General features: G+C 42.4%; 1 protein-coding gene across 9 annotated transcripts; it reads right to left on the bottom strand.

The window, feature by feature from the left end:
- Positions 1-100: 100 nt before the first annotated feature.
- LOC122395644 (zinc transporter ZIP3-like) lies at positions 101-18,442 on the bottom strand. 9 transcript variants are annotated; one of them, XM_043393399.1, is made up of 8 exons: positions 18,011-18,442; positions 13,793-14,047; positions 13,220-13,387; positions 12,656-12,817; positions 12,415-12,579; positions 12,095-12,302; positions 11,823-11,949; positions 101-1,578 (listed from the first exon to the last, which is right to left on the bottom strand). In XM_043393399.1, the coding sequence occupies exons 2-8, from the start codon at positions 14,017-14,019 to the stop codon at positions 1,301-1,303; spliced, it is 1,335 nt and encodes a 444-aa protein (XP_043249334.1). In that variant the 5' UTR covers positions 14,020-14,047; positions 18,011-18,442; the 3' UTR covers positions 101-1,300. The 9 variants fall into 9 exon arrangements, with proteins under 9 accessions (XP_043249334.1, XP_043249332.1, XP_043249333.1 ...); XM_043393397.1 differs by lacking the exon at positions 18,011-18,442 and adding an exon at positions 17,831-17,990; XM_043393398.1 differs by lacking the exon at positions 18,011-18,442 and adding an exon at positions 17,297-17,749.
- Positions 18,443-19,964: the final 1,522 nt, after the last annotated feature.

Genomic DNA, 19,964 nt, shown 5'->3' with positions numbered 1-19,964 from the left:
AACAATTACAATAATTTAATGACGTTTAATGTGTGTGTGTGTGTGTGTGTTTTTTTTTATTTATCGTTTCGTTTGTTACTAAAACATATTTAAACATAACGATGTACCTGTCACGTTAACGCGATTTGTATACGAATAAAAAGATAAACGCGGTACGAACGGAATTGCAAACAGTAGTAGAATGTAGTTTCTCATGTTTTGATCCGACTTCCATTGTCTTCGTATTAATGATACTGTATTATCATTCCTGACGACACGCGACGTATCTTAGCTCGGTAGGAAAACGGTATGGAAGTTGCAAACATCTAATTTCATTAAAACATTACCGACAGTGTTATCATTCTCGAAATTATGCTATTCACAGTTTAACATTGTATTTTGATACTCGATCTTTTCTAACGCGAAAGAATCGACATCCGATAATTGCAAAATATACAAATTCATTTCGTTACGATACCATGCAATATGCACATTATACATATACATATATGCACGTATTTAAATATACAAACAATTAAGATTTTCCTAATTACAGTATAAAAGGTAGCAATCGATATGGATATACCATACAGTCTATATTACATAAAAAAATAGAATAAGTAACGCGATCGCACGATGTTCTCGTGAATCGTATCACATGTATTTACCGCTTTAAAGATATTGGCAACAGTTTCTCCCTTCGCGTGATCATTTTACACGCGTTTCTATAGTGTTTCGTAAATGTCCACGTTGAATTACGTTAAATGGAACACTTATACGATACACACAAGAGCGAGAATATACATATTATTCTGTAAGAATGTGTGCATATACACGAAAATTTCGAGTAAATATTCGAGACGTTATTCTAGTCCAAGTCGAATACCGAAGTCGAAAGTTTCGTTCCACAAACGCGTGACCGCGGTACTAGGTCGTGTAAGAAAAAAAAACATGTATCACGATTCTATTATCGAAGATAATAGCGTACAAGATACACAGGGTTGCCCAATCGATGTTCCGTGGCGAGACTTTCGATATTTTTACCTAATTTCGAGTAGAGACGTCGACTCAAAATTTTCAAGTATACATATATTCATTATTTGCTTTCTCCCGCCTCGAATAAATTCATAATACTGTCCTTCTTCTTTAATAGAGACTTTTCGCCATCACGTTCGACCGAATGGTTGCCCAAGAAACTATCGGTGTGTATTCTAAGTAGCACGATTGGTTCCCGAAAGTAAGTACCGATCGGGAGAATTCGTATCCCACGAAGGAACTATCGGTGACTCGGTCAAGGGATCCACCCTCGCGCGAGCAAATTTTAGCTGCGATCCGTACGCGATATCGTCGTTTCGTTACCGTCCCTCGATGGAACACCCTTCATCGAGGCGGATAAAAGGTTGCTAAACGCCTCCGCGATGTTTTCCGTCACTCTCCCGATCGTGTCCGTGAGTAATCGTTCGCTGGATGTGTTGGAATGTTTGTGCTCGTGGGAATCCAACTCGTGATCGTCATCGTCATCGTGGTGATGTTCATCCTCTTGTCCATGCACGTGTGAATGGCTGCCGTGCGAATGCGAATGCGAATGAGAATGAGCAGCTGCAAACAAAAAATGTATTTTCAAATAAGTGCGTTAATACATACATATTGCGTTTCTATGTCAACATTTTGTTAACATATTCGTCTAGTAATTTATTCATCGATAAGTTAGAAAGTAGTTCAAAAAAAATCCACGGTTGGTAAATTGTTAAAATATAGATGGTAATGTCGCGGCTATAACAGCGTCCGATTAATTTATTGACCGGCCGTATAGGGGGCGCAGCTCGCAAGGGTCATCGATTTGAAAGGTAATTTTTCATGAATCTTTTTCAAGAATAACAATTACATGTACATCGAAATACGATAGATGGCCGAGAATGCGGTCGAAAGTCGGTCGGGATTGTTCATCGACCTACGTCGGGGGTCATTGCCATGGATGGAGAAAGCCCATGGATAACCTGTTCTTCGAGTACGTGCATATTATTTTTTCAAGACGAAATCTTGGTGAGTCTGCGTTAGAGTAATTACGATTACCTCCAAGAAATCGAGATTTTAGAAGAAACGAACGTGACAGCTACATGATTGTAAGATAATGTAATTGCGTGTGTCATTAGCGATTTTCATCAGTGGGACGAACGAAGAGGTTAACGACCGGCAACGTAAACAAACCGAACGGGTTGCACGTAGGTTAGTAATTTCGTAATTGCGTTTGTTTTTCCCTGAATTGTATATCGCAACGTTTACACCGTGAAATCAAATTGCGTAACGGGTGACACTTCCGCAAAGGTATCCGTTACGACCAAGTGTTTCTAGGTCTCCCAAGCCTAGACCTCTCGAGTAACTCGTCTACTATTATTAAGGTGGGCTGGAATCGCGTTCCAACAGACCGTTAAATATGCATTCGATCGTGGACGATAAAGAACCTGCGCACGGTCGATAGATAAAAATCTGTGACTCTGGAATTGAATTCGTGGCGTGAAAACAACGCGGCGATTCGCAGTCGGTAATCGTAACGTCTGAAATATCTCGAGTAACGATATCACGTACTTTTCGTGAATTAATAGGTTAATAGGTACATCCGAGTTTTATTGTCGCTGCTCGTCGCGACGATTCCTGCACGATACGACGATGCCACGAAGCAGAAGTTCAGCGCGTGTATAGCGGAGATACCAGAGCAGTCATTAGCCTAATTGCAATTGAGCTGTCGTGCTCTGGAGTGTCGTAGCGCGACGCGAAAAGGAAAAAGAAACAAAAGAGGAAATCAAAGCGAGACAGAGGTTGGTGAGAGGAGGAGGAGGAGCGAGGGAAAGTTAATCTGTAAATTCGCGTAATCAGACGCGTAGACGGGTTAGAGGCGTCTCTTTAAGGGGAACGGGCACGCAAACTGTCTGTACTATTCTGCATAAACGTTCGCGTACCCACACGAGAAACGGTCACTGACCAACAGACGGATCGTGTTTCCGTTCCCGAACAGCTTCACAAAAATGTGGGTCGGTATCGTCGATTTATTTTAGTCTCCCTGATAAGATCCCCTTATGTGACAATGCATCGCGCGATGAAAGTTAATCTTTGTATGCTTGCAGGAAACGATAAGAGATTTAATTGTCCGTTTACCAGATAACGATCGAGTGGAACGGATCTACCTAGATAGACGAAACCTTGTCTTTTTACCGATAAAACTTGAAACCGTCTGGCTCTGCCATTTGACTGACATTGTTGGATTGGGTCCGAGGGAACCCAGCCTGAGTCACGCGAGGGTTGAAAAAAGCTGACTGAAAATTAATAGTTGGCTGAGAAATATCGATGCACGTCGACGGCCAACGTAACTCGATTTCTTCGCGGTCCTCGTGGCCGTGACTTTTTGGACGTTGCTGTTCGGCCTTTCGGTAAATCGATAGCTAGACGTCGTTTCCACGAGTACGAGTAACACGTGGGAGGTGATCGTATCAAGGACGTACCTGCGATAGGTTTGCACCGACGTTGACGGGTCGCGAGAGAAGAAAAAAACGAAAACTCTGCCAACAAGTTCGTTAATCGTATCCCGATCACGTCACGAGAAATGAATTCCGCGTCAGGAGCCGGTGAAAGGTTTCGAAGAAAACCAGTTTTCGAGGCTCGTAATGGGAGATTATTTAAAAAAATTTAGACCAATCTATTTACGTTTCGTTTCTGGCTCTGAACCGTTTTATAATTTTTTAGACGTTTACCCTACGAAGCTGTTATGCTCGATGATCGATAATCCTGGGAAACACACTCACTGGCGATTTGCAGGCCCAACATCAGCATGAAACCGATGATTATGGCGGACAGTTGCAGGAGCCCGCTCTTCTCGTTGGCTCTCTCGCGTGCCAGAACTTCGAAGAAGACTACGTAGAGCAACGTGCCGGCAGCCATTCCTTGAAGTATCGTCGGTGTCGGTCCCAGGTTCTCGCTGTCGTTCTTGAAGTGGCCCAGAGCCAAACCGACGGCGATGCCTATAGGCGTCACCATCGAGAATATCGTCAGGTATCCTAAGGTGGTTCTGGTGGAGGCACCAGCCACGTACAACTCCATACCGACGCAAAACGAGATGACCAGCTTGTGCGTGGCTATAGCCGCGGCCAGGTAGACCACCGAGCCGATAGAGGGCTCCAGCCCGACGGCCAGTCCCTCGAAGATGGCATGGAACGATAGCGCCAGAACGGTCAATAGCCCTTGGACGGACGTGTTCTTCGTTATCGCGGTATGTTTGTGCTCGCCGTGCTTCGTCCTCGGGTAGTTGTTCGATTCCGCGTCGTTCCGACGACGATCGGCCGCGAGGGCCGTCGGCGACGACAGAATAAATATCGCTGGCAGCGTCTTATCGTGTTTGCCGTCCCGATGATCCTCCAAACGATGGCCGGATCGTTTGTTGGACTCCGTGTCGTCCAGCGACTCGTCGTTGTCCTCCCGCCACGTGGACTTTGTGGTGGTGGACACCGTGGTGGTCGAGCCGGTCGACGTGGTCGCCGACGCGCCCGTCTGACTGTTGCATCTGCGCACAGACACCGTTCTGTAGAGCAACGCCTCGGAGGACTCGGGTTTGCCCGTCAGCGCCGCGTGCACCGCCTCCTCGACGAGGTAGACGAGGAAGAAACCGCCGCAGAAGAGCAACTCGGAGAGACTCAGCGTGCCAAGCGTCGGAAGCTGACCGTTCGTCTGGTGTCTTTCCACGCTGGCGCGAACTTCCGGCGCCAGGTGCAGGAACGTGGTGAACAGGAGGACGCCCCCGCCGAAGCACAGCAACAACGACGTATGAAGACCCTAGGGATAACAAGTTATCCTCCGTTTTTCTTTTACGATCTTTCGTCGATCTCCGATCTGGTTACTCTTCTTTTTCAAATCTCGTTCGGTTGCAACGTTAAGAGAACGTTTAGGTCGTTTTTAGTATTATTTAGAAATTAACGCCACGAATAGGTGCACCGAATGTTGGACGAGACGTATAAACCCTCAACAGATACGGTTAAATCTTAGTTATTCATACGTATAAGTCAGTTTGACGGTAATTATAGAGTACTAGGCTTCGTGAGACTCGGTGTATGAAATTATCTAAACTACTACACTGTTCGTGGGTCTTCCATTGAAACGTTTTCAACGTAGATAAATGTAAAAATCAACGTAAATGAATGTTGATAGGAAACGATTTAAAGTAATACTATGTATCACGGTACTGTCTCGCTTCTTGCTCCAACCTGCGTTATGGATTTTAGCGACGGAATCGCCTCCGCCATTGTTTACGTTTCTTAAACTTCAGCGATTGTCGGTACAAGCGATTCGCAGCTGTGCAATTAAAAGCCGGAGTCGGGTGAAATTTTTTAGCCAGATGAATATTCCAAAATAAAGAATAAATCTTACAAGTCATGATTAAATATTTCACAACTAACAGACAATAATTTCGCTCTTCGATCGAATAAACGTCACGTATAAATTGCTAGATGTCGGTCATATCGGTTATCTGGTATTTCAGTGGTGCTCAACCTTTCGAAAACACGCCCCAAATTTCGTGTTTATACAGTTAATATTACGTAAATATATTGGTTATATTTTCAAACAGTTACAATCGTTTCGCGAACGTGGCAAAATTTTAATCGTTGTATACTGTTTAAACGATGATCGTCGATGAAACAAAGCGCGCGAATACAACACTGTTCGATGGTTACGAAACAAAGGAACACAATAGAATAAGGACGATGGTACATAACATCGATTGGACAGGAACATAAAGTCACACATATCGTACAATTAGAAAACTTTCGAGGACGGGACGTTCACGGTTTATTTTGTCACGCTATTTATTTCTGCGCTTAAAATTTGATCAAAATCAAATGACAGTTCCGATTCGATCGCAAGAAGAGAGGCAGTACCGTCCAAGTTAGAGCTTTCGAGCGAAAAGAACTTTGTAACGTTTCGATTGACCGTATTGGTTGAGGATTATCTCGAACATTTTCTAATTAATAGCATCGTGAATGCGTAACGTACTTGCGAATCCGTTGTCGACGACGCGGAGTTGACGCTCGACGAGAACGCGTTCGAAACAGAAGTCGACGTGCAAGTGCTGGAATTGCTCGAAATCCCGCGGTGTCGTTTTTGACGATGATTCATCCTGTACCTTCCAACTATCAAAGGCAGCATGCCAAGGATCAACGATCCAAATCCCAGACCCACCATCGCCCCTATCTTCGCCACAAGTAGAATCGTGGACGTTGTTGTCTCCTCCATCCTTTGTCACGAGACAATAATTGCTCAAAGATATTCCAAGATATCGAACGGAATGAGCCTTTCGATCTTTCGGGCTCCTCAGTCTCGATGCTCGTACGTCATCGTTTCGAACCTAATCCCTAGGTTGGCACGGCCAGCGTGTTCAAATCGTTCCGTTAATTTGTTCGTTGCATCCTTTGCCTAAGCGTCTTCGTCCGATCGGCATGTCGGCCTTCAAACTCCGACTCGCAGGTGTTCCACACTCCACTTTTCTGTTTATTCAAACGACTAACTGCGCGGCCACTTTTTCACTTGACGCGTACGACGATTTTGAAACGGAAAGATACCTAAGGTACCTTTCGCTCGAGCTCACGAGGCTCATTAATGCCCGTTATTGTACAGTTATGCGAATCGTTAAGACGCTCCTGGCGCGATTTACACACTCGAGGAACCTAGAACGAGGAACCACGATCTCAGACTCTGTAAATATCTTGTATAGTGCTTCGATCGAGAAGGTACGGAACGTTCAAACTATCGTGTGTAGATGTGGGTTCTATTTCGATCACAGGCGCAGTTGTAATATTATTAATTTCTATTATCAGTAAAGTAATACTCGGTGAAATTATCGCGCGAAATTGCGGAAGCCGGATACTGTGCAAGGCGACGTTATCGTTCGACGACATCGCGAACACACCGAGGCGATAAATTTCCGCGACTGGCGACCACACACGTGCTACAACGTTTCACTTTTCCCTTTCGAAAGTGTAAATGCCGCACGAGTGACGCGTCACTAACGCTGAAAGCTTTTGCGAGACGAGGACCAAAATTAATCTACTCTTCTACGATGGTAGATCGAAACATTAGGCCAACTTATTCGATAATTGTATTGAAAGTCTAAAAAATCTCACGACCTCGAGTATATATCCAATGATTTATATTCATAGCACGAATTATGTAACTTCAACTACTTATCTCTTAAATTATCAAGTAATGTCACTTAGTATATTGCAGGTAACGACAGAGATATGCAATCTACCGTTTCATAGAGGTAAATTAATATGTTGCTGCGGGTAATGCGATTCAATCCTTCTCCAAATAATTATCGAGATCATTTACTCGCGCAGAGATTAGAAACGACTCGGAGGTGCTGCGGGTGTTTCGATCCTCACGAAATGATTAGGTTTCAACAACAATCATCCTCTTTGCAATATTGTATACTCCCCACGAAGGTCTTGATTGATCTATGAATGACTCGGGCCCACTATAGCTGTTCCACTCGTTACGAAACGACTTGGTTCGATGGACGATAACACTCTACGAAATAAACCGCGTTTGGCAAGACGATCTCGATCGAGGACTCTTTGAATAAATTTTCCAGCAATTTACGAGAAAAACTAGGCAAGGAATGGTGGGATCTATGTTTCCACGAGTTACGAAATGACTCCGTGTGATCAACGCTGATGTTTCTCACGATAGAATCATTTGGCGCAACAATCTCTATATTGGAAACTGTTTAAAAATGTTCCAAACAAGTCTATATTCTTTGATCATTTGACTCGAGATTGATAATAAATTTAGAATACAAAACACAATATTATCTATCATAGATTGGAGTGGTTTTAGAACTCGAAGCCAAAGATTATGCACTTGTCTCCAAGATTGATGTTGCCTATTGTATTTAGAAACATTCGAAAGCTTTCTCTAGGTGCTCTAACACGTCCGTTATGTTCTTTTTCAGAAAACTGCAAAGAAGATTTGAAAGAACACTTGGAAGGACTCTGATGGATCACCGATGGTAAATCACACAGACCACACTTCCTACTATGGCGTTATTTATCCGTTGATCCGGAACTCCCATAGAAGATTCACAGTAATACCGAGGAAGACTCGAAAGATCTATCACCGGTTCCATCGATCCACCCACACGATGTTACGAAACAACAGCGTTCGATTAATACCGATCCTTTTCACAACAGACCACGCTTCCCACGTAAATCTCTATCGAGTTCCCTTTTCGAAAATGTCACGATAGATCAGAAGGGAGCACGTTGAAAGATTACGAAACGATTCCATCTGGTAAACAATGATACTAATTTATGTATCAATTTCTTTTTTAGAAAATTCCAAAGAAGATCCGGAAGTTGTGCTCCATCGCGACGGACCACGTTTTCTGCAACGATCTCGAAGGATTTGGACTTGGAACGCTTCCCGCGTAAATCATTTCATTCAGGCAAGAGTCCACGTAAACGGTTCCACGCGTTACGATAGATTTCCGTACAGTTTACATTGATTCTTCTCGCGACAGACCATTACTCTGCTTCTCATTACGATCTTTGTTAGGATGTTGAAGCACTATAAAAGATCCTGAACACTGAGAGCACCCGGTCCAAGTACCTACACAGCTCGGTTCGACGAGCACCGATCCTGGCCGCGACGGATCCCACTTTCCGCGTCGTTCTCGATCGGTTTCTCTTTCCGCGAAGCGGAAAAGAGAACTGGAGGGAACTCTCGCGACAACTCTGTCGAAGTAACGATAGTTCCACGCGGTACGACGGTGAATCGGGTACTCCGGGGCTGGTCGGGGACTCGACTCAATCCCCTCGCGTCTTACATAGTCCAAGCCGAATCGTTTCCTGCTCTCTACCCCTTCCATGCTCTGTGCTTCCCTACCAACACGCGAGAACCATCTCTCTCCTTCCCCGAGCGTTGATTCACGCTGGTGTTCGTCTCGTACATAGAGGCCAACACGAGCCGTTTCCAGGTACCTATGTACATACAGTGCCCTCGCACTATACACTCGCGCAGGAAAATATTCCAACACCAATATTCATAACATTCGATCAATTAAATATAATACACGACTCTCGAGACTACAGAAACGAAATTAGAAAATAATTCAACGATATGTACCATTTTTATAACACATATGTGTATCGTAAACACGTGTCGGATGCGACACGCGACGGTATTTAAACGGAATATTTAATAGTTGTTTGAACTTTTCGTAGGAAGTTGCAGTTCATCGGGGGTCCAAAAGACACACACCGATACTGAAAACAAATAATGATTCCCGAGCAGCAGCGGCTCGGTGGGATTGGATTCCAGGTGTCGATCGATTATCTTGATTGATAAATCGCTCGTGATGGCGACTGCAGTTTCAAAGGATCGAAGTAACCGAACTCGTATTCGAAAACACATGTACGTACGTGAAATACGTATAGAGGCGCGAGTGGGAGTATATCCGTATATCTAGGAATCCGCGCAACTCGAGGACATACCGTACTATCGATCAGTTGTCTAGTTTTAAGACTGTCCTTTCATTATAAACACCGACAGAAATTTCCAAGCATCGTCAGAAGCAGCTGTATCACCCTGTATATTTATATGTACACACCGAATCGTCTCTGTATGGCGTGTTTCGTAGAAGAATAAGGCGCGATATATCGTGCAATCCGCAACGAATTACTTAAGAAAAATATGGCGCGCGCCAAACGATGCGTTCCTCGATGCGTTGCACGGGAAAAGCAAGACGAGCAAATACATAATATTAAGTCGTAACTCGAAAGTGTGACTCCTGGCGAGCAATGGTTACGTTCTCTTTTGTTAAATGTTTTCGCTCGAAACAGTTTTTAATTGAAACAAATATCGTTTGTATGATTCATGCGAAAGTCTTTCTAAAGGAAGGGAACGTGACCGAGGATCGACGATAGATAGCATTTAGAAGGGAAGGCACAATGTTTATTGCTATGAAAAGCATATTATCTGTCCAGACTTGGCAGTTATATCTACGGTTATGGCCACGGAGTGGGAAAGTGTTAACCTTTCAAGCCTTGTCATTTTTCACACGTTGTGTTCCAACATGTTTAGACTATGCTTACACGGGAAACGCTCGATTCGTTCCTCGCAGATTTTAATCTACTTTTACGGAATGTTAGATTATTAATTATATTAGACTAATTTGACAGTATCGATTAAGCTTCGATTAAATATTAAGTCAGGGATTACGTGTCGTAAACGTGTTCGAATATTTCAATCGATTCGCGGAAGATAGTGATCATACTTTTTGGTCATAAATATATCGAAGAGTTTTATAGCACATTTAGAGTAAAATAGTATTCAGATTGCTCCGGAAAGCTAATTAAAAGCATTCGTTTTTTATCTCTTTATTAAAATGTCAAGATTCAGCCGTGCCAGGTTTTTGCTCTCTAAAATAACGTAAGCTACGAAAGGTTAAAGGCCACTGGTCCAAAGTCTAAAATCTCATCTGTGGAATGTAGCATTTAGTGTCCAGAATTCCACAGTGCAGAATTCCTCGAGCACTTTGTAGCCTTCGATCGAATATCACTTTCAGTTGGTTTTGATTTACGAGTTGCACGCAAATGCCCCGAGTCGGCCATGAATTAGCTGCGCTTGCTTATAAATGGATGAATCTGATTTGCGGTGAAAGGCACTTCGGCAATGGTTACCCGGAGTTGAATCATTGGCGCGGAAAAAGCAGAGGTTTCGCTGAACGAGTCGCGTTCCTTTCCTAGCCACGAGCTCCAGCCCGTGCACATTCTCTTGCGGTTTGCGATTTATATTCCCAACGGAACGCTCGATCGAATGGAAATTAAATATCAGCGGTAAATCAGCCGGTTAATTCGTTCATCGCGCAACCGCCGCTCGCGCCACTTTGTCGTAGTAAACATTTCAATAAATTCCACTGTTAATTGCGCCAGCTATAAATATTCGAACGTAATTAGCGATAGATTAAACTCTGTTCAAAAGTCTGCTCCGTTGTTATTGCGATTCTAAAAAAAAACTGGCAATGTTGTTGGCAATGAATCAGTTTGACATATTATTTTACGAGATCAAAGTTAGCGCTGTTTATGAGATTACTCGATACAAGATATATTTTTGTCGCGGAGCGTATTTCTTTTGTATGCGATAACAAGAAGATAAGTAGAAGCGAGTTTTCCTCGTGTTCCGTCTTCTACGAGCCACATCATTTCGATCATTGACCTCAATATCATTGTTTTGTTACGTTAGGTTCGAATTGTGTGCGTCGACCGTCGATAACCGACTGTTGACCGTACTTGGTAATCGATACGCGCGGAGCGAGTAATTTCGAGTTCGAGTCTTCGAGCCCCGATGGATCCCAAATGCGCCATTTTATTTAAGTTTACCGTTGCCCGAACAGAGGTGCTTCAATCAACGCGGTGAAGCTTTAATCGCCAGATTAGGCGCTTTTCTTGTTCGTTAAGCTTTATCGAGACCTTTGAAACTTAAATGATAAGTGTTCCTATCGATGACTTTCTCAATTCACACACGCGTGGACTTTTATAATTAATATTTTATTCGATGCTTAACTGGACACCCTGTATATCTCGGTTGAAAGTCATACGTTACTAGTTCGTAGAAAGAGAAGGCGTCGAGCGTGATCGATATTGGACCTAGTCTGTGCCAAAATTGGGCCATTCGCCATTTTCATTTTTCGGACGCGTTTTGTTAGCAGCTCGTGTGTAAATGTATTATCGGTAGCGTTCAGATACGAATAGAATTAGAGATTATTGGATGACATCTGACTAATATTCGAATTTTTTACTTACTTAGTAGCTGCAATCCGAACATCAGAACGAAACCGACGAGAATGGACAGATACTGGTTGATGCCACTTCTGTGCTCTTGGAGGATCTCGAAAAAGACGACGTATAGTAGAGTGCCAGACGCCAGACCCTAATAAATAAATATTATTCAATATACAACGATTAAAGGTTGGAAAAAAAGTTGGTATTTCAACGTTAATCGTAGGTATAAACAGACTATTTTATTCCATAGCGTTGAACGATGGGTTGGAAAGTGAAAAAAGCATTAGGCGTACCTGCAGCAGGACCGGAAGTATGCCATTGGCAGCGGCACTTTCGCCACCAACGAGGAACATTCCTATGCCGATTCCTATAGGAGAAACCACCGCGAATGTACAGATGTAGACGACCGAAAGATACCACCTGGTGTTGGAGGCAATCAGTTCCACGCCAATGCAGAACGCTATGACGAATTTATGAGCCGCTACCGCCGCGAACATGTACCTGAAAGTGAAATCAACATTTTTACCCGCCATGCAAATATCAGCGTTTGGTCATTATTTGCTCTTCGCCGATGAAATCTTATCGCGGCTCGTATATACGGCAATATACGTACCAAACGTAAGTGGATGAACTTTCCAGCCCAATGGCGAGTCCTTCGAATAATTCATGCACGGATAAACCGAGAACTATCAATAGTCCTCGTAGCGAGCTTATGACAAAGTCGTCTTCCTCGTTCATTATGACAGGCAAATGATGGGAATGACCGTGGTGGCCGTTACTGCAACAACCAAGTAACGTTAATACCTCTATAATTTGCATACCATCGGCAACGAATAAATAAATATTATTCTTACAAGTGAGAATGCCCGCTGACGCAGTTCGGTAGTGTTTGCCCATTCTCGACCAGCTCGTTTGTACTCCTGCTGACGTCTTTCTGGGAATTGGCCTCCTTCTGAGTTTGCTTTTTCCTCAAATGCGTGTGCACCGATTCTTCGACCAAGTACATGATGAAAAATCTAAAGCAGAGCACGGTTACAGCTAAAATTTTACCATGGAATTGAATATCTTCGTTACCGAAGAGGATCGTAAGGTTTGGTAACACGTTTCTAATAAATTAAAAACAGAACGCTCCTATTTATCTTTGTGTGTTACATATGTTTTTTCAAGTAAATGCTTTTGGACTTGAAACAGAAGCTTAATGACACAAATTAGGAGGAATTAAGATTAGATTACCAGACACTAGATACACGGGATAGTATGACCGAATGCGGTCAATTGTTTCATTAAATTCAGTTCGTTCACACGTATGAACGAACGATGGATATTAAGGAATAACAATACTGTTATAGCTGGAAATAACAGAAACAATACAGTGGAATTTATTTCGAATACAATTGAATAATTTTAATTGTACTCACCCGGTACAAGTGAGCGCTTCGGCCAACGAAAAGCTAAGCGCAGGAAGTTTCCCGTTCTCGGTAAGGTCCTCCACTCCTTCCTTCACTTCCGGCAGTAGATGCAGAAACGTCGTGCAGAAGAGCACGCCACCGCCGAATCCCAGAAGCAGGCCCACCAATTTCGTCGACCTACCATCGGTGCAACGCTAGTTTATCGACCCGTGTTAAACTGCAGTTTTCGTAATACGAGATTACGTCACAGAGGTCGTATTCGAAATTGTTACGACACCGAACAATACCGAGTTGCATTACGAGTCGTACACCTCGTTTGTGTCTGTGGCATTAAGATCGTCACGCTGATAATACAGTTTGCAAACCTCGTGCTAAATGTGTATGTTTTCAACGCGTTCAACGTGACACAGATTTAATTGGATTATCGATTCAATTACAGAAGGATTCCTAACAAGATACCGATCAAAGGATCAACGCTATTTTCGATACTCCTGGATTTTGAAAGTTTGAACGGAATTTGAAAGTTTATTTGTTGCGTCGGGGGAAACGATGAAGAGTAAACACGATGGGAAATATTGATACCTGGGATTAACAACACCAGCAGTGTTCCATTTCAAACACTTGGCCATTTGCATCGGTAGAATGCCCATGCACGTGCTGACTACGCACAAGATGATCATAGTGACACCTTTTGCAATTAGTACGCTCGACATGTTCGCGTCGTCGTTGTGCTCAACTTGTTCCTGTTGCGTGTCCGCGGTGGTGGTCATCAGTCTTTGCACCAGCGTATTATCTTCCAACGGAGACATGGTTCCCTTTATCGACGGTCAAGGTATTCTGTAAACAACAAATACGTAAATATAATATGCGTGCCAATCAATGCTAAAAAGTTCTAGCGTAAAATTCAAACAGTTCTGCGAATGTTTTTTTTAAATATTGAACGATGACGCGATACGAAGATGTTTGATGATTCCGACGAACAAACATCGCAGACGTATACCTCGTCTGTGCAAACACGATCAATCTTTTTATATGTCGGTAAGATCGTGACGTATGATATTTTTAATTTCTATTCCTCCAACGTATTGCATGCACACAATTATTTTTCTATTCTCTTACTCCGTCGTCGTATCATTTAATGAATTAATATTATAAGAACATGACGATCAATCACTATGATTAAAATTATAAGTATTCTCAGGAAACGAAGGTTTCTTTTTTATCTAGGTAACATCTGATAGGCGCTTTATCGATCCACTCAAGGTTTAGCACCATCCGGTTTCACAAAAAATAAACGCGCAAACAACTTGCGAACGATTTGAATGGGACAGAAATTTTATTCGGAATCTTAAACATTTACAAATATTTTAACAACAAAGAAGACATACATTCAACCCATATCGATGTTACGAGAAACGTATCGAAACGAAAAGTAACAACCTTAAGGTTAGAAATTTAAATTCTAAATTCTAAAATCATCTTTTTGAAAACAATAGTACAACATTATAACAAAGATAAGTGCATTTGTTATAAGAATAGCATTAAATATTGAATATCGTATCCAATCAGACGGTGATTATGTGTCCGATACGAGTGAGAACGTTACGCAATCTAGAATTGATATATCGATCGTGACGGACTTGGAGATGATAGATGAAAAGTTTTAATTTTTAATTACAGTGAAAACCCATAGAGAATTATCTTCTGGCAAGTCAGTTTATAATTTCATTTTCTCTTTTCCTTCGTTTCGTTTTGCAGGACGTATGTACATCGGTATTGGAATGTGATTGAAACGGACAGTTATTGAATTGCCATCGCAATTAGATACAAAGTAACACGTCTCCGACTTTTATTTAAATGCATGATAAAGTGAATCTTATATATCAATATATCAAAGTATATCTAAATATGTTCTCGATCGTCTCTATCGGTATTATAAATTCCCTTTCGCGAGAGACAGTTATTCTCTTGTACCCCTTAGTCGGTCAAGTTCCCATGGTAAATTCCGTACACGTTGTTACCAACTCACCGTAATACTAAATTCACGAACGTTCGAACTTGGTGGCGTTAATGTATCGCGACACCTGTTTGCTCGACCCGTTATTATCCAATCAGAAGCACTTTAGATCGTAGGTATAACCGTGAAAGTCAGGCACTTCTAATCGCATACATTTTTCAGCGGAGCGTATATATAGAGAGAGAGAGCCTGCGCATAGCGTCGATGCTGTCTTTTGTGATCATCGGAATCGTAATTCGCCTGCGCGATAAGAACGACAATGGGTTGCAATCGACAAAGATAAGCGAAGACCCTCGATATCTTTTCCTTGTTTCTCGCAAGAGCAGCCTAACGGCACGTGGTCGACTAGGCCAGTATTTGGGCAAAGCGACAGCCACCTTTGATATTAGAAAAGGAAACATTCCCGATGCGAATTTCCGTATCGATTTTACCGTGGATCGTAAATATCCCGTAAACGTGCATTAACCGGCGATAGTAAAATCGTAAGTCGCGTTACGCGAAGGTTTCTAAAGGCACGTTTCCATTTATCGCGTGCTATTAGAGACCCGGGCTTACCGAGCGGGCCAGAATGTTCTCCTTTTGAAATTGAAATTTCTCGGAAGCACAATACGCCGTTTCACCTTTCTTCTCTCTTTTTGTATTTTTCTCGGACCAACGCCGATCGACTGGTCGTTAAGATCGGTATCAGCGCGAAGGAGAGCCCGAAACGGATGGTATAATGGTACAACACACCGTACCCACCATAGGCTGAAGTGCAGTGAAAGTATGCACGCTATGCTGCTTTGGCAACGTGAGAACAAAGAGGGGAATAATGACTTTTGCGTTTAACCCAAGGTAAACTGCAATGTCTGAAGTCACTGCGTTCGATTGATCTCAATCGCCTTTTCTCGAGAACTCGACAACGACGATCGAAGGGCTTGGGATCACTGGTTGACCAACGACCGTGTCCACTGGCCGCAGACGTGTCCGCGAAACCTGTTTCGGGTCCACATAATCGTCCAAAAAATCGATTCGAACTGTTACGAGTTCCAACGACGTTTTTTCCCGTAATTTCTGCACACGATGCCCCTTTTCTCGTCGACGTCTCCGCGTACAGGGTGTGAAAAAAAACTCACTGGCCATGTCCTCCGGAGACGAATCTACGCGTCTGGACTTCAGAAATTCGCCCGAGAAACCCGTTAGAAAGAGAACATTTTAATCTTAAAATTCCTAATTAGATTATTTTACCACTCGTTTTCTTGCAAAAGATCGGATAACGATGTGCTGATTTTAGGGGAGTGGCTTTCCATTGTTTCGCGAGACAAGACGGACCATTTGGAGGGGAGGACACCAGCAACACGTGATAGTGGAAGGAGTGGGAGAATCGCCCCGCCCCTTGAAGCTACTTTCTGCAAGAAAACGAATCGATGAAAATAATTTGACGCTGAATTTTAAAATCTGTATGAATTTTCTGGCTGACGACAAAAGTTCTTTTCGAAACGACTCAGTCGGATGATTCACGGTTCGTTGGAACAACTTGATGAAACTGTCGTCCAAGTCGAAGATCGAACGATAATGTAGTTGGTTAATTGATCTTAAGCGATAAGCATTAGTCGTAAACTACTCGTGAAAAAACACGTCGAATAGCTATTATTCGATTACTTCCCTGTTATTCCATTGTGTTTTTTGGCGAGATGAAATCTCTTGCATACGCGACATATTTGTTTTGTAACAACTTTGCCAGTTTTTGTTGTGTTATTACCAAGTATAGAAGCGTGTAAAACACTGGAATGGAAGCTATATTTAAACGAAAATTGCGTAGTCTATTGTTATATTCATCGTCTATTACAAAGCACTTTGTAGCAATTAAGATGACAACTGTTTCACCGATACGTTTTTAACAAATGATCGAGGATCGAAGAAGGGTTTAAAGAACGCTTTTGCTAACAAAGAACTGAGATTTCTAACATTAAACAACGAAGAATGTTTTCGAATATTGTAAAATCTCTCTGTTGATCCTCGAGCATCGGAATTCAGGGCATGCATATTCAGCAAATATATTTTAGAATTAACTCATCGAACTGGTTGACCGACTGGAAACTCCCGGTGTGCTGTTGGCTGATCAGCGATTCGAATCACATTTCAAACTGTAGATCCCCAGCTGATCAATATTGGTAATCGTTGATCGAGAACACAAACAATTCATCGAAGGTACTCTAACTGTACTATTTCATTAAATTCTTTTTTAATTTTTAGAAGATCTGCTGACCATGAATAATTTTCCCAATTCTGACAAGTGTCTGAAGAGTGTTGAAAAGGCATAAATCAAGCTGTTCTACGATCAGAGACATTTTCTCAGGTATTAGTTATCGAATAGAAGAATTTAACCACTACTGACCGAAGAACTACGAACGTTTGCAAGTTTTAGTATTCGCCACAATGAGAGTATCGACGCCCGGTGAAGAGGATTGAAAACATTGTCACGCGCGGGTTCTCATAAATTTGAGAACGCAACGAACGAATCTTCCTCTCGAACTCCACTCGAAAAGGGGCACGGTTGGTCGTTGCACTGTTCAAACCGAGATTTTCTATAATGTATTGTTCGAAACGTATTTTCTATGTACCCTTATTATTTGTCTCGTTGTGCAGTTTATCACAGGAACTCCGAGGACGAGCCAAGTCTGAATGGCTTTGAAAGGCACCGCTCGCGGCGAACCACAACGCACTGAGTCGGATGAGTGAATGAAGAACACAGAAGCGTTGCAAGAGAGAGTAACCGGTGGCGGTGGAGGAAACTTTCGTACCTGTTTATCGGGATTCCCTCGCTAGTTACGTGTATGCGCGACTCTTTTCCGCTCCGGGGAATCCTGGGGATGGGTTCGGTCGACGATTCACCCCGGTCACGCGTGCAGCCGTCAGGTGTTCGTAAATAGCTTGGTCCATGTCCAACTTGGCTTATCTTCTTCTTTCATTTACAAAAGACCAACTCGCGTGTTCGAACGTTTACGTTTATAATACTCGACAAAGGAGAGGGGATGATTTTCCATAAAGAAACGAATTGTTTCGTTCGAGGCTTATTCTTGGAGACAATTTGAACGCATACCAGAAATACGATGCATCGCGTAATACGAAACAGCATCAAATATTTCAAGGCCGCTAGCTATTCTTTTCTAAATACTTCGTACGCGAGAAATTTTAGCTATTCCAAACTCTCGAGTCTCTTATTTCCCAGTTTCTTCACAGATCTCTTCTTTCGTCAGAATCAGTTTCTTTTTATTTTGCAATCTATTGACGATCAGGACGTAATAAAATTGTGTAGGAGGCGCAGTATAGTGTTCCAGGGTTAAAATTATTTCGTACGTCAGTGTTATTGAAATCACGTTAACGATCAACATTAGAGAATGACGCGAACGCACAATATACGTACTACTACAATACATAGATACACCAACATTGAATGGTAGTGTCAGTCGCGTGGAATTATTCTCATATTTATTCCTGATTTTCCACCGTTGTAAGGCAACTTAGTATAAATGGGAATGATGAACACAATACTCCCGACGAATTATAATATTACACCTGTTTTGCAAGAAAAAATGCGCACGTCGCTTCTTAGAAAATGATCGTAAACGATATACACATTGTTCGGCTACGATTATTTATGTATTGTTATTCGACTACGATGACCATCGATATCGTCGCGTTTCGTAGTTTCCCCATTCGTTGTACAATTATATATTATTAGACTTTTACGATAAAACTTGAAAACGGTGACTCAAACAAGGACTCGGATAATCTTGCCACGCAGATGCAATCGTTTCCATCGTACTCTGTCCGTGTAATTACATTATTACCATACTCTTGCAGCGTCGTGAACATTTGTCGGTTAATGGACTAGCAAGAATCCTACTTCAGACGCGTAAATTACGTCAGCGTGTAACGATGGAATTACCAACGAACAGCGATGCTAATTGTTTGTCTGTAAGAAAATTAAAAATTTAGCCAATCATCAAAATTTAAATAGCCGCCGGTACGTGTTAAATACACTTTAAAAAACAATATAAAGAAAGATCGTGGATGTACAAATTCTAGTATTTGCTTGTGCAAAATATTCAAGACATTAAAAATCAATCGCATCTTTCAGACTTACCGAAGACTTGAGCGAAGAATCAAGATTTTCAAGACGTTTTATGGCCTGAAAACCTATCGAGACTTTTAAGATCGAGCAAGACGTTTAAGATCGATTAAGGCATTAAGATGTATCAAGACTTGAATGTTCGAAGCAATTCGATCCGGTCTGGAGGCTGTCATTATCAACGAACGATCATAAATTCCGTCGCAGATTATCTAAACGCAACGAGTCCTTATTTAAATTATCGCCGCCCACGCGGCTCGATCGTTAATCATGTCAGGTACACGCGATTACGCGCCGAGAAGAATTTCTTCGCTTGAGCGCACCTCAGCGCAAATGCGCAAGAATCTTCCGTCTGGAGGTCATTGTTCACGGAAGCAAGCCGGTCTTCTAATGGTCTTGTTAGAAATTTACTCTTGGATAGGGGACAGAGAAAGCGCAGTTTATACAGACATCCTGCGAGCCTTGTTTCAATCGTATCGAACGCGAGAAAGAATCTTAAATCTGGTGCATGCGAATATTTTACAGATGGACGCCGATAGCGACGCTATTCGGAACGCGAGATAGACGAGAACAAAAAAAAAACGAGAACGTGGTCCGTGTAAACGGATTTTTTAAACGGATAG

Source organism: Colletes gigas, unplaced genomic scaffold (genome assembly GCF_013123115.1).
Source record: "Colletes gigas isolate AHSC1104 unplaced genomic scaffold, ASM1312311v1 Colletes_gigas_Sc00006, whole genome shotgun sequence".
Lineage (NCBI taxonomy): Eukaryota > Metazoa > Arthropoda > Insecta > Hymenoptera > Colletidae > Colletes > Colletes gigas.
This window is presented reverse-complemented; position numbering and strand designations above follow the sequence as displayed.

Bases quoted from the DNA above. Each gene is read 5' to 3' on its own strand.
- LOC122395644 (XM_043393394.1), bottom strand. From the start codon at position 6,255: ATGGAGGAGACAACAACGTCCACGATTCTACTTGTGGCGAAGATAGGG. The intron at 4,801-6,015 runs GTACGTTACGCA...TGTTATCCCTAG, and splicing joins CGTCGACAACGGATTCGCAA to GGTCTTCATACGTCGTTGTT. The intron at 1,579-3,776 runs GTGAGTGTGTTT...TTTTGTTTGCAG, and splicing joins GTTGGGCCTGCAAATCGCCA to CTGCTCATTCTCATTCGCAT.